Here is a 14949-nt window from a genome sequence, read left to right as displayed (position 1 = left end):
GGTCCTAAAGCATGGGAGTAGTCAGACTTTGCCAGGAGCTGTGTCATGCGCTTCTCATATATGAAGATTTTGGAGAAGGGGTGAGTTCTTGCTTATACCAATAACATGCTGGGTGGCTTTGGGGGGGAATGTTAATTTTTGGGGAAGCTTTTATAGAGTGGTGCTGTTTGTGTGTAAAGGGCTGTAAATGCTGCTTGAGCAAGCCCAGTAATGCAAACTTCCTGAAAGGAGGAGAAAAAGCTTTAAGAGTGATTATATTAGTTCTTCAAGATGGATGGAACAGTATGTTGTTTGACAGCTGTATACACTCAAGTTTTCTTTAGGTTGGCTTTTTCATGACTTTCCACATAACCACGTGGGAAATACAGTAGGGAGTCAGGCCCTAGTTTGTGCCTAGCTTTTCCTGGAAAAAGAGACATCTTGTGTTTTCCTTGTGATGATGAATGGTCTTTCTTCTTCTTTGCAGACAGTTTTTCTCTTTTACTATGCAGCCTTCCATAGTAGCATTTCCTCCGGAATAATTTGGGTTTCCAGGCCGCGGGCTGTTTCCTCTCTGACATGCCTCTGTTGGGATTGATAGCCATTTCAAGCCAGCCTTTTTGGGGTTCACCCTCATACAATCATGCATTCTGTAACCAGTATTTATGGACTGATTGTTCTTTTGATTAAATGCAAATTCCTGGGGACTTGTAGTTGTTTAAAGATCCCCTGGAGCATTTTAGAAGATGAGGTATGTGAACCATAAAGGCTCAGCCAATTTCCAACATGGTCAACTGCATTCTGGCTTGCTCCCATTCCCCTACTTTTCAGAGTTGGATGGAGTGTCCTTCTACTATCATAAATTGTTGCACAGTATTGCTGGCATCCTTTTGAGTGGTATATAATGCCTGGCATCTGTCCAAAGAGGAGAACTGCTTTTTACAAGGTTAAGTATCTAATTTTGTAATGTTCAGCCAAAAATTTTGCCACTTACAAACAAAACAATCTCCCACTTCCCCATCCTTTTAGGAATACACTTTTAAACTGAATTTGGAGATTTAAGGAGTTGTCAAAAGTTTCAGCATAAAGAATAGTTTTTGAGAGAATAAAAGAAAGGGTAGTGAGGAGACTGCAGCGACTTGTGGATGCCATCTGAGCCTTCACTCATGGTGTCAGTGATGAAGGATACTGGACTAAACAACAGAACTGATTTGCACTCTGTGCTGATGTATTATTGTATCTTCAGGCTCTGGTTGCTCTTGTTTGGCAGGCCCGTCATGAAGAAATTAAGTTGGATGGCAAACAATAAAAGGGCCTGTCATATTCCTAACACGTCAAATATTTGTGTTTGCCCTTTGCTTACTATGGGTTTTAAAACTACAGTGACTAAATGAGTATTGAGTTCTCCCTTCTTACCTTGGTGATGCCATTATTCTGGCTTGTGAGAGGCAGCAACAGAATGTCAAATTCAACCCTTGTCTTTTTTCATTAGAAGGAGGGTGGCCTACTACTTTTACATCTGATCAGTCACTTTCTGTGATTTTTCTAACATGTTTCTGTCTTACAAGGCAATATATAAAAATGAAAAAGTGAAATTATGAATAGGCCTGGGTTGTAGCTGTACTACAAGTTGGGCCTAACCTTAATCATGTAAAGTTTATTCTTCTGTGCTTACATGTGTACAACAGAGGATTTCCGATGGTCTTATTCTCTCCCATGTGCACTTCATTTTGTCTTTTGGTTCACTCCCAGTCAGCAAGTCAAGATGTGTCAAAAAGGAGTTGGGAAGTACCCATTTTGAATATTAAAGAGAAAGTCTTAAAAATAAGGGAAAAAAGAGAGGTAGTTGTTAGAAATGTTCTGTGGGAGATCCTTTGCATGGCCGATAGTTATGTCTGTGTGGTAAAAATTTTCTATCCGAGCACAGTGAAAATTAATTTGATATTATTCCATTAAGACCTGTTCTTTCTTGCTTGAACGGGCAGTGATTTTAATTTAAATTGCCATTCAGTGTAAGAAAGAGGAACCTAAACTGAATATCCTGTCACCAGATTTATCAGGCAAAAAAACCAGTTTGTGGTAGGTGGACCTTCTGAACGGCCCAGGGAAGCAGTTTACATTTTTGTAAGAATATTGTCCTTGTCTTTGTAGTACAAGCTATTGCCAATACTTATAAATTATTACAGGGAATACCAACAGACTCGCTGCAAGAAACTCTGGCTTGGCAGAGGCTTAGGCTGAATGGAGTGGGAAGGAGCTTATGCAATTTAAATATTACCTAATGGGACAAAATTGAAGCGTTTTTGATTCTTTGATAGGACTGTTTCTGCTCAGTCACATATTGTATGCCTTTCAGGTATGCCTTACAAGTACACTTTAGAATACCTTTTTTAAAGTACGTTGTCAGGTAAAGTCTGCAGGTCAAGGCATCCTCGCAGATACAAAAACTTACTGTTGTACTGGAATAGACTGTTTTGGAAAAAGACTCCTTAGTTCATAGAGATGAGGCAAGAAGACAGTGACCAGATGGTGGGGAGGGACGGTGGCTGGTTTGAGATGATGGAGCACCGGCACCACGTCTAATTACAAGGGAGATTATCTCAGCCCAGGCAGGGCTGTTCTCTGTTGCAGTCAGCTGACAGGGAAAGTCACCAAAGGGACGGTAACTAACCTGTAGTCACCTGCAACAGAGCTTTACATGCAAGTTCTTACCTCCTAGTAACAATAACAGATACCACTTCATTCACAGTTTTTCCTGTTTAGTTCCAAATGATCAAAATACTTAACTATTTTAAGGCCTTACGAGTGGAGGCACTTCATTTGATTCATGGCCCTGGTGAGAAAAGTATGAAAACTTCATCAGTGCTTTAAAACTGGAGTTGCAAAAACTAAAATGCAAATAAACCCAAACGCCGCAAAAAAACCCTGAAAGTTTTTCATTAATTGTTGAATCAGCACTCTGTTTATCCATGTTGTTATTCTTCCTTGCATCAAAGGCGATTCAAATGATTTAGCCAATCCTTATTTAAGGAGGTAAGGGGACAATTTTTTTTCCCTGTAGTTTGTCTTCTGGATTTCTCAGTCCTGCCACTGCAGATGATGTGTGCACGTGATGGGGAGAATTATTTATCTTTCTGAGGGTGCCAGCAGACCCTTTCTAATTTAGTCAGAGCAATTTGAGAAATGAAGAGGGTACTGACACTGTTGTAGCTATTTTTGATGCAATGGTTATGTGGTGATCTTCCCCAAGGACAGATTACTTTTGCAACTAACATTTCATCCCATTTACTAGCAATTCCTAAAGTATTGTCATGATAAATAGCCAGCAACTGGTCTGAAGAACCATATTAATAATGAAATTTGCTGTCTTATCCATTCCATGCGGCTGGTGTGGAGGTCCCCAAAAGAGCTTCATAGCTATTGCTTGGCCAGTTGGCTTTACACCTTGGGCTCCAGAGTATCTGAGCTATTATTAGGCTTCTTAACAGGAAAAGTCAAAGCTGTCCATTGCCTACAGAGGGGCAACTTAGAGACGATTGTCCTTGTAGACATGAAAAAGAGCCTCCTTTCGGGATTAGCAGCGCTGGCGACACGCAAGCTGAGTAGTTTGGGATCTGTCCAGGAGGTGACCTGAACTGCTGCTTGCCTGTTGCCGCTGTGCACCGCCAGCTCCCACTGCTGTGCGGCACCTTTCCATCCCGCCCGACGGCCTCTCCTTGTCTCTCCATCCCTTTCCTTTTGTCAGGGAAGTAGTTGAGCTTGGAATGCTTTAAAATATTTACAGTGTTAATCTTTTTTTTTTTTTCTCTTAGTTAATCAGCCCTCCAGCCAGGCCTGTTTTATTTAAAAGACCTCGTCTATTCCTTTGGATACTGGTGGGTAGCGCGGCAGGACCTGCCTGAGCTTTGTGTTTCCAGCTGCCTTGAGGAGTGATGCCGTAGTGGTAGGTTACAATACTGTCGTCGCCACTTCTAGCCCAGTTACTGAGATCAGCACAACAGTGGTGGCAAGAGGAGGCCTCTCAGCCGAGCAAGGATGAACAGGGACCTGGGAGCCAATTTTGCTGACAGCTGTTACATTTTACAGAAAATTAATTGACCTTGCACTGTGTGTACCTGATGGCACATGCAGGGGAGATGCACTGAGAAAAAGTCAAAGTAGTGCGTTGGCTTTAAGATTACTTAATCTGATTCACTGAAGGTTTAGGCCAGTTTTTAATGGCAAAGCTATGAGAATAATAAGGAAGTCTCAGACTTCAATTTTACTCTTTTCCCTGACCTCCCCTCTGCCCCTTTCCTCCCTTCCTCCCAAAGAAAAGGAATCTAAAATGGCAATTAAGAAAACACTCAAGATGTGCCCAACATACTTGACATTTTACTCAGCATCAAATATTTTTCAGTCTGCTGAATTTAAAGCTGGGAGCCCTGAGAAATATTTTCCCCCCAGATTAATGAACATAGATCAGTACTGTTAATCAACCAATAAATAAAAACATAACCTGCAAAGAAGTCTGAAATTAATCCATCGTAGCACAGCCAAACTGAATGAACTGTGCCCACCTACAAAGTAATGACAAGCACATACTTTCCTGTAACATATCTGAAACTAGAAAGAGAGCATAACAAATACCAGAACGTATTTCCACAGTGTACAGGGCTTTTTGTTAAAACTCAGAAAACACAGACTTTATTTAAAGTCTGGTTTCGAATATGAGGCAATTTTAGAACAGTCAGAGGAGAATGGAAGTCAGGGGGAGGGGAAGCAGGGTCAGGGGGACAATAATAAATTACATACAAGTTTTGTTTTCCTGTAAGTAATTCTAGTTTAGTACTGAGATGTAGCTCTGATGGGAGCATAAGGGGGAAAGCAGGGATTTCTGTTCAGACCCGAAGTGTGTCTCTGACTGTGGGCAGTGCCAGATATGTCAAGTAAAAGTTGAGGGAGTCTGCCTCACGAACATGTAAGGCAGGTACCTTCCAAATTCCGTCACAGAGATTAGTTTAACAGTAAAAAATGAACTTGTCCTGTACTGGCCTGTGTCACGGAGGGTCTTCTGCATACCACATAGATGTCTGATCTCACTTAGCTTCCAGATCAAAACAAAAATCCTAGTGGAAATTATTCCCTCGGTTATCCTTGGGTACGTATGCAAGAGAATATTCTTCCATTCCAAGCTTTCTTTTTAATTACATGTTCGTTGTTCCTATATTATGAAGAGTTGTAAGCACCATGCCTCCTTTCTCTCAGAAAAAAACGCTTCTGTTCTGTTCATCCTCTCTTCCTGTGAGGAACTTCCCATACCTCCTGTCATTTCTGTGAGCTTCCTTTATCTTTATTTCAGTCATAGGCTGGCTCGAACGACAAATTGAGTTTTCCAAATAATTTTAAGATTATTTTCTGTTCTTTTTCAGTTGTAACTTTATTTTGGGGCATTTGGAGGTGTGCTGCCTAGAAGAGTTTCACTTTTTCAGTCGGCCTTAGTCCTTACAAGAAATAATTATTTAATGTTGTGGTCACTGAGACTTCTTTATTAATCACTTCAGAATAGAAAAGCAACATGTGAAGGTCAGAAGTCTCAGTAATGGTGAGTCAGCCTAGAAACACAAATTTGTATGTAGTAGCTATAAAATTGCATTCACATCAAAGGACATGTCATTAGCTCCTGTATCATTAAGGTCTTGTCTGCCTTTAAAAATACTGGTATAAATAACAAAGCAAATGTGCATTCTTTGTGTCTGTATTAGTTAATAAGAGTGATGGTTAAAGGGAACCTGTTAAATTATCTGTGTGCTTATTTATTTATGTGCATGTGTATAAACATGCAGACGTGTGTATGTATTAATGTAGGCATGTGTATGTGTATATTTAGTACACATACTGATGTACTTAGGCATGTATGTTTGAATATTAAATTTGAAAAAACTTAGAAACCATTGCACTGAAGGATTTTAAATAGTGATCAATATCATAAGTGAGAAAGTCTTATTCATATGTGTGTGTGTGAAGCATAAATGGCGTTTTCCATTTCGGCATGGTTCAAAACAAAATCAAATATAAATACTTAATGACTGGGAAGCCCGTTAGTATGTGCCGTGCTGCTGATGTAATACCAGATGAAAAACCGTGAAGAGCTGTGGAATTCACATCTATTTTTCTATATCGGGAGCATTACGTGGCTGTTCAGATGTCTTTAATGACCTTGTGGTTGCATAAGGTCCATAACATCGCGGGAAAGTAGATGCAGAGGATTGCTGCGCTGAACAGCATCCCCCCTTCCGCAGTGTATTCCGTCAGCGCCTGCCTGCCCACTCATTTGCACCACTAGGGAGATGAAAGTCAACATTGTATTCATCAATTAGGTTCTGCATTTGTGCCAGCTTAATAATAAGGAAGGATTTGTGCTCTCTCCTGTTCTGGCGGAGAGGAGTCTCCTGGGCGTGACACCTCAAAAGCAGGGCAAGCAATGCTGCTCTGATACAGTGTGTTTGCGATCTGTGAGCTGGGTGCTTCTGCGTTTATTTGCATCAAGTTATGATTTATTTTATGAATAACTCCGCTGACATCAAGGTAACTATTTGCAGAGGAAGGTACACTGTTTAATGTGAGCATGGTTGGCACAGTCTGGCCTGTGGTACTTTGATGCCCACGACAAAACGCTCCTGTTGTCATGGGAGCTGACATGGTGTCACAAGCAGTCACAGCTCAAACCAGCTGCTGCCTCCACTGGGACATCGGGTGGCTGTTTCTGGAACAGATAAAAAGAAATAAAGGTATTCAGGTGCTGCAGAAAGGTGCTCAAATTTGAACTGTTTCCACAGATGTTTGTTGAGTCTGGGGCTGGACATTGGTTCCCTCTTCTCTTGCTTCTTGCTGAAAGCGGAGGACATTGCATGACGAAGTGCAGTCCAAAGCTCAGATGGGCAGCGAACAGGTGGTACGTTGTTTGTAAGGCTATTTCAGATCATAGAAACCATTTGTCCAGTTTTAGATTGCTATTGCTAGCAGTGTGTCTTTTAGTTGTGAGAAAGAGAAGAGGTTATTTAAAACTTAGGTGACTCCTGTTTGCCTTTCAGAGCACGCCAAGTGGGATTTAAGAAGGAATGCTTAAAGACCACAGGCAGCTTCCCCTGAATCTATTTTATGCAACTCTCATTTATTTCCAACATGAAGTAAATATGCTGAGAAAGAGATGGGTCAGCAATTCAATTCAGTGAGACATAGAATCATAGAATAGTTTGGGTTGCAAGGGACATTTAAAGGTCATCTAGTCCAACCCCCCCTGCAATGAGCTGCACAGATACACTCTCGAATGGGTGTTTGGGGCTCAAGTACGGTGAGCAAGAGGGACAAAGTATTAGCTCAGATTTCTTTGATGTACTTCAATTATATCATCGCTTCACAGCCTGCTTGGATGTGGTGCATCCAGGACCCCAGGGGTGTGGAGTTGGTGTGTATAAAAGCTGGTCACTCCTCCAGTATCTCTGGAGTCGAGGCGGAAGAGACAAAAGTCAGTGATGGGTTCTCAAACACAGAAGCTGCTCTACCAAAATGCAGCACAAGAAATTTGCCAGGGGAAGGGTGATACAGAGGGAAATAAGCCCAGGGTAATGCACAGTGGTAACGAGTCACCAAGACACCTTCTAAACTTTCAGGAGTATGCTGGATGGTGTAATTTTTCAGCTTCTTCTCATGAAGTATCATATCTGAGATTCCAGAGTGGCCAGAGGACTGTGAGTCAGTGACTTTGGAGAGGAATACGCCAGGGAAGCATCTGTTGCTGTGCAAGGGCAGGCATATGGTGCAGGAGCACTCAGACGTCCTCAGGAGAACAGAAAAGAAGAACCCAGTAGATTGACACAGATATTTGAGCTGTAATATAAGAAAGAAATTTGTTAGTCTCCCAAACCTTCAGCTTTCTCTCTTCCTCTTCCTCTGCCATGTGTTAGGCTGTACAGGACTAGATATATTTTTTGTGCATTAATAATAAATTTATAATAAAGTAAACCCATATGGCCATTGATGATGTAATTAAAAGACAAAAAGTTGTCCTTGGAATACTGTCTCCTTTTTACTTCTGGTGGCCAATAAACTTTTTACCTTCAGCCACTGTCTGATGAACACTTTTGGGACAGTAACAGTGACGTTGTAGCAAAAGTGGCATTCGTACTGGGGGCCGCTGCTCATTCTTCTTGTTCATGATCCAAATGGCAGCTCAGAAGAGTCAGCTGGATTCAGTTTGTCCCTCAGAAGACAGGGAAAATAGCTCATGAGGGTAACGCATGGAGCGCAGTGCCATATATTTCCTAGTGCACAAGTAAGCCTGAGATTTAGACTTATCACCTCCCTTGCTCATGTCCTTTGAGAATAGATTGCAGAATGGCCGGCCATCTAGTGTTTTCTGAGGTTGACTTGGCACCAGCTTAAGGTGCAGCTCTAATGTTACACCTAGACAATGGTAAAGGGCTGCCAGGAGTGACATCCCTGCTCTTCCCTTGCCACCGTCCACTCACCCCACATGGGATCGAGCACTCATGTGGCCACAGTCTATTCAGCTGCTGATTTGATGGCTGTATCTGCAAAGAGAAGGAAGCGAATAGGCCAGCTGAGCTGCAACGTCCACTTGGTACACATATTTGTGCATTTGCTCTAAATCTGGAAAGCGGAGGGCTTTTCATGGTGGATTCCGATTTAAGGTTTCAGAATATGTCTTCATCCTGTGTTGAGATGCAAACAAGTGCTGCCATTTCTTCCATGGCCTTTGTTTTGGTCTGAATTAAGTTCATTAACAGGTTTGTTTAACCCCTTCACTTAAGAATCTCTTAGTTGTACCGGACAGAAGACAAATTCTCTTCTCAGTTGCTGCTGTGTTTCTAAAGCTCTTGTGGTTTGCTAAGAATCTAATTTATATCAAGTAAGATTTCCTGACAAATGACTTCCAACCTGCTAAAACATTCACTGATTTTCTTCACTTGCTAGCTTTCAACTTCCCAAACTTTTTTGAATTCTTAACAGCTGTCACAACCCAACTTTAGGATGCTGACTATTACACAAGCTTTTCAATGTGGGAAAAGGAGTGGAAGTTACAAGAGATCATATCTCTTTCCAGGCATAAATAAGTACCCATTTTGTTACCCATTCTGTCTCATTAGGATTTTCAAAGCCACTGCCTTATTGCCATATAATATATAATGTTGCATCTGTGGATGAATAAAGATTCCTTTTTCCCCTTCATATCTTTTTACTTACTGTTCACTTAAATTCTTTGACATATCTTTCACATATCCTTTCACTAACCTTTTTTTCAATAGGTACCTATTTCAACATGGAATTAGTAAATACCACCCATAGCTGATTTTTCTCTCTCATGTTGTCAGGCCCTCAGTTTACTCTGCTCACAGCTAGTGATTGCATAGATGCAGTTATATTGTCCATGCTTGGGATGATGCTTAAGAAATCGTATTGTTCCTCTTTATTCAAAATAAATAACTTATTCTTGAAGCTGTGAATCTACAACTTCAGAATACAGGAGATTGCAACAATGATTAAGTACCTGTTGGGCGGAAATATTCCAGAGATAGAAATTGAATTATTCAGTTCTAATTATCAAGTTGAATGGATGATAATGCTTCTGGCAATGATCAGGGAAGTAATTCAGTCCCAAGCAGAAACTTGTGTGTTTGAATACATCTTAAGCACTAGCATAGCACTATTAGTGCGAACTGTTGCTGTGGATATGTTTTTTTCCCCCCAAGTCTCTCTGAAGATAAGAGAGATGAAGAAGAGATGAGTAGAAACTTCTTAATTTAAATAGTTTTCTTTCCAAATATAAGCCTTTTTTAGTCTCGTGGACATTCTGCTTAAACTTTAGGAATGGTGCCTTTGCCTAATTATTACTGAAGTAAGAAACACACAATTAAAATGTACTCACAGAAAATGTCTGCATGTATTTTTATACAATAGGACATTATACCAATCTCGTAGTTTTTCCTCGTCTAGGTAATTGGTAAGTAAGGCGTTTGGGGCTTTTAGATGGAAGCTAGGGTGATTTTTGTGTGTGTTTGGTTTGATCTATTTTTTTTCTTCTTTCATCTGCAAGACTTGTTTTAGTAGGAGATGACTTATTCTGAAAGAAGTATCAGAAAACTTAGTAAGAAAGATGTATTTTTACAGCGATCCCATGGGCCATAGTGCCATTAGTCTTCAGTACCAGTGCTATTGCTTGTTTTGGGGTCTAATGAGATAGGTCTGTAATTATATATGGTGAATGCAGTGCTACAGATCCAAGATTATGTTTTACTTGTTCTGAAGTAACACGGAGAGATGTCATGCAGCTTGAGACATAGATTATCAAAAACGTCTTTCATTGTTCACTGCTTAGCTTAATTCAAGGAAGGTTTTTGAAAGATGTATTCCTGCCTGTGATGCTGCAGCTGGCACCCACTGTGCAGCATTCCAGAAAGATAAAGAAATACATTGCCTGCCAGATGTAATCCTGTGAAGAGGAGGGGAAACCTGGGACTTTTCTTATAATAAATTTCAAATACCAGTCTTCTGAAATGATTAAAAAAATGTGTTACAGCTGTAATTATTGCTAATCTTTAGATTGTATTATTGTGACAACCTTTCAGCTGAAGATTTTATCCGTATTTTTGGATGCAAGATAGTAGATAGATTTGAAAAACAGTAACAAAACCTCTTCTTTTTTCTCATTAGATCATTCAGATGATGAAGCTATTGAGAAAGCAAGTGCCCACAGGACAGCAACACATCAAGATTCAAATTCCAAACCTGCTGTGACAAAGAAAAGAAAGCAGGTTTGTAAATTTAGCAATTGTGTAGAGCACAGAGATGATAGTGCACAGGGAAATGTAGTCCCTTTTTGTTCAGTAAAGGGATGTTTTTTTTCACTCTTTATCTGATTGGTTCATGTAATAAGATTGTTTTATTACATTATTTTGCCTTATTTGGAAGTGATCACATTCCAGTACATTTCAATAATAACTTCTTTCTTGTTTTGTGTGAGTTGAGATTGCCAGGCCTGTCTCCTACAAAGTGACTGTCTATTGATGAAAGCCTGGATGGTGCTACTGAGTGTCCTCCTCTATAATCCCTGCACACACAAAGTCTTGAAAGCTATATTTATATGTTGTACAGCATCTCCACACAAGCATGTCCCCAGGGCGAGGTCCAAGTGAAGAAGAATTTATGTGTACATGGATTGATGTTTTCATAGCCTTTCACTACTAGAAGCTTCTTTTAAAACCAGTAGGAACTGTTGTTCAGCATTACCTCGAGTATGCCAAGAAAAAGGCAGCAAGGTCTTTGACAGACAGCATCACACCAACTTGAGGAAAAAAAAAAGTCATCTAAAGCTCAGCTGATATTAAGAAGTATCTTGTTTGAAGGTATATTTCTTCTGCCTTCCCGATACCATACAGGAGAGTCGACTGAATGGCTGTCAAAGAGCTAAAATTACATTGGAAGCTCTCTCTCCTTGAGGTTATGGATATTAATTTTGACCCGTAGGTCAATAGTAATTCACTGTGTAATGCCTAGGCAGTTGCCCAAGTGAAAACCATTTGCAGGGATGTTCTTTTTTTGTAGCAGAGAAGTGTAAACATCACAGTAGCAATTACTGTGCTTTTGGGTGTCTTTCCAAGGAGACCAAAGGTGAAGTGAGCCAAATAGCTGAACTGATTCCATGCTTTGATTAGGAGAGAGAGAACTGAGCAATACAGGAGAAAGCTGTGTTGCCTTTGTACATGCTCTACCAGGGGGTCAGATGCTGAAGACTTCAACTCAGTGAGGATGCTTATGGAGCCACTTTTTATCACCATTATCTTCACTTAAGCATTTAGAACTAAGACAGTTTGTTTGGAGGAGTTGCTTTTGCTTCCTATGAGAACATTAGAAAGGATAACCAACGCAGATTATCCTGCCAAGGTGGACTGGGACTGCTCAGCTGTAGCAGAACACCTGCCACAGCTCTTCCTGTCATGTGAAGAATATCAGTCTGCATTTTGGAATTGGGTAATTTGGTGTTTAGCCACAAAACTCCAGGAGGCAATGCTTTATGGAAGCTCAAAGTCATGGATGTGTTACTGCTTGTCTTTTAGAGCAAAACACTTGCTCAGATGTATTTATGGAAAGACAGTAGTTTTGTAGTTCTGGTGCATATAACATAACCCATTTTACTCTACCCTGCCTTTATTTGCAGGCTGGAAGCTATTCTGCAGTGGACTTTGCACCTTAAAGCCAGTCAGGAGACAACCAAATAGAATTATGAACGTTTATGTTTCTGGTCTGCAGGCTGTCCTCAGGCTTACAATGGAATGAGTAATTTGTCTCCAATCTGAATGGCGCATTGATGTGTTTACTTTGTCACAAAGTCCAACAGCCAGACTGTATGGCTGACCTAGAATGTAAACTTTCACACACATGCAAGGATGTTTTCACTCTACATTTAAATTTCCAGTAACTTGGCAACATGTGAAGAAAAAAAAATTGTTAGAAATATAATACAGGAAATATTTTATGTTCTGCCTATGATTAACAAACAAGGAATTTATAACATTTTAGTTCATAAATCAGTGGTCTCAGCACAAATTTCCTGTTTTCTGCATTTTAAGAACATCCGTGTAAAAATAGAATAAAAACACAGAGCACAAGGGAGCCGTGTCAAAAAACAGTAGGTTGTCTGCTCTGTGTCTTGCATAAGAAAAACATGCAAATGACCTTTTCTTCAGGGTGGCATGCAAAGAGCTATTGCATGAGTAGGTAGGCAACTAACATTTGGATAAGGGTCAGAAGTTCAGTCTAAATCAGATGCCTAAATATTTTGGACTGCAGATCATCAGAGACGTGTAAGTTTACAGCCAATCACCACCATGATGTTTCTTTCTTATGGCTTTTTTTTTCATGTCTGAATAAAGTCAGCGTAATTAGTGCTGGGCTGATAGTATACTATGTCTAAATAAATATATGCTGTTGTAAAGGAGATAATTTTGAGTCTTAACATGCTTCTTGGAGGAAGCAAGGCTTTAACCACAAGCCTGCTATGTACTTCTGTTGCTGTTGAAAGAAAGGGTTACATACTGCTTTCAAAAAAGAAGCCATGGCATTTGGTGATACTTTTAAACATCTGAATGAAGGGTTATCAGTGAGAAAATTTTGTTTCTTTTAGAGAAAATTCTTCAGCTCTGTGACATGGTTTTATTCTTTTCTCATGCAGATATCCGTTGGGAGTTTTGTGGATTTGTGTACGTGTAAGAAGGGAGAAATGGGCCTGAAGTGAATAAGTGGCATTTTTCGATAGGCTGAAAGCGTGGTAGCACTTTCTAGGATAGGGAACCATCATACTCGACTGGAGGAAAGAGATTCACATTGGCCCCATTTGGCTTTTTGATTGCTTGGTAGTATCCCTTGACTAAATCAATCCAAGGCTTGTTCTCTGCATAAAATATGACATTGAACATGGAATTTATGATTAAAACACCTGGCAAGTGGTCTTTGAGTATCTGTGGACAGCTGGAATGTGTAAGAGTAGGGCAGGAACTGAAAGCAGGCTACTGAGGGTAGCTCTGTTTCAGTCTCAATGTCTGGGAATGCTAAGGTAGGGATGGGAATGAAGAAATGTATGGTGGTGTTTTAAAAGCACTTGAATCAGAGTCAGGACAGAGATTTTTGAAAAAGAAACAAACCAAAAATAAAACCAAAAAGCTAATGTTAACCCTGGAACTTGAAGTGAGTTTCTACTTGCAGTCATTCCCTTGATTTCTAGTGAAGAAAATATCTATTTATAGCTGAGAAAATCACAGGGACAGATCTCTGTTGTTGAGGCAAGACACAGTCCCTATCACAGCTTCCCATGGGTGGATATTGATCCAGGCTCCATTATATTCCAGCCTTAGCTGTAGAGGGCTTTGCTGGCTGTAGCCAGTCCTCAGCCAGATCTTCTCTGGTAGTTCCTAAGTATCATTTCAACCCTCAACCAGTTTCAGGGCTACTTCTATACAGCAATACTGCCTTTGCAAGTGCAATGGCTGTGGTTGCATCATGGCATAGAAAGCAGGAGCGAGCAATAGGTCATTTGGGTTGAGCATGGTGGTATCCTGTTTTTTATAGTTAGATAAACTAGATAGAGGAGTGGGAAGAAAAAGGTAAACGTAAGCATAATGTGAACAATTAAACTCCAAAAAATGCTTCTGATAAGGATATGAGAGTGGGATTGGAAAGATACAAATGTGCTGGGGAGGGTGACATAGTACCAGTTGTCATAAAGTGCCCTTCTGTTAAGGGGGAGGAGTGCAAGGAGGGCTCAGAAGGGCTCAGATACTCTGCACTCCTGTTAGCTTTCCTTTGGCCTCTTGGCCCCGTTCAAGCTGCCCTCACAAAGGAACAAAGGAGCAGCTTCTCTGGCTTTCGGCTGGGCTCCATTTCTTGCTGATACTTTTCTTCCAGGCTTTCCTTAGGGACTAGCGCTGGATTTGCTGTTCCTGGGCTTTTAACGCTCCATGTGATGAGATTTCTCTGCAGTTTCTCACAGGAGGGAATTTTTCCAGCCAAATGCATCCTAATATCAAGGAGCTTTTGCCTGCAGTTCAGCCTATTTTCCCTTCCCTCTTCATAGAGTCACTTACTAAGCTCTAAAGCCTGTCTGTGTAGAGTAATTTGCATTTCCATGAAGTGGAAGTCCCTGGGGCAGCAAAAGGAAACAGAATTGCTATGCGCAAAACACAGAAAGCCTGTGCGTCACATCCTCTGTTTTGGACAAATTTAGGTGGCTAAGGACAAATCCTAACCCTGGCTTATGTGAACAGGGACTCTGGTACAAATGGACCAATTCAGCCCGCTCACTCAGGCACAAAAGAGGGTTAATGACAGCAACACGTGTTGGATGAAGAGTATTCTGAAATGCACCATGTATTTTTCTTGTGTGTATTTGACCCTGCCTGCTATGAGAAGACAAAG

At 40.7% G+C, this 14949-nt stretch overlaps 1 protein-coding gene across 1 annotated transcript in view; it reads left to right on the top strand.

Moving 5' to 3' along the window:
• The window catches only part of CMSS1 (cms1 ribosomal small subunit homolog (yeast)), a 33078-nt gene that overhangs the window by 1850 nt on the left and 16279 nt on the right, over nucleotides 1-14949 (top strand). Inside the window, exon 2 of the mRNA XM_010283241.1 lies at nucleotides 10693-10793. Within this exon, the coding sequence (XP_010281543.1) occupies nucleotides 10693-10793 (101 nt within the window). The remainder of the gene's footprint in view (nucleotides 1-10692; nucleotides 10794-14949) is intronic.

The sequence above is a fragment of the Phaethon lepturus genome, unplaced genomic scaffold (genome assembly GCF_000687285.1).
Source record: "Phaethon lepturus isolate BGI_N335 unplaced genomic scaffold, ASM68728v1 scaffold12480, whole genome shotgun sequence".
NCBI classification, from domain to species: domain Eukaryota; kingdom Metazoa; phylum Chordata; class Aves; order Phaethontiformes; family Phaethontidae; genus Phaethon; species Phaethon lepturus.
The sequence above is the reverse complement of the archived record's forward strand: the minus strand, read 5'-3'. Positions and strand labels throughout refer to the sequence as shown.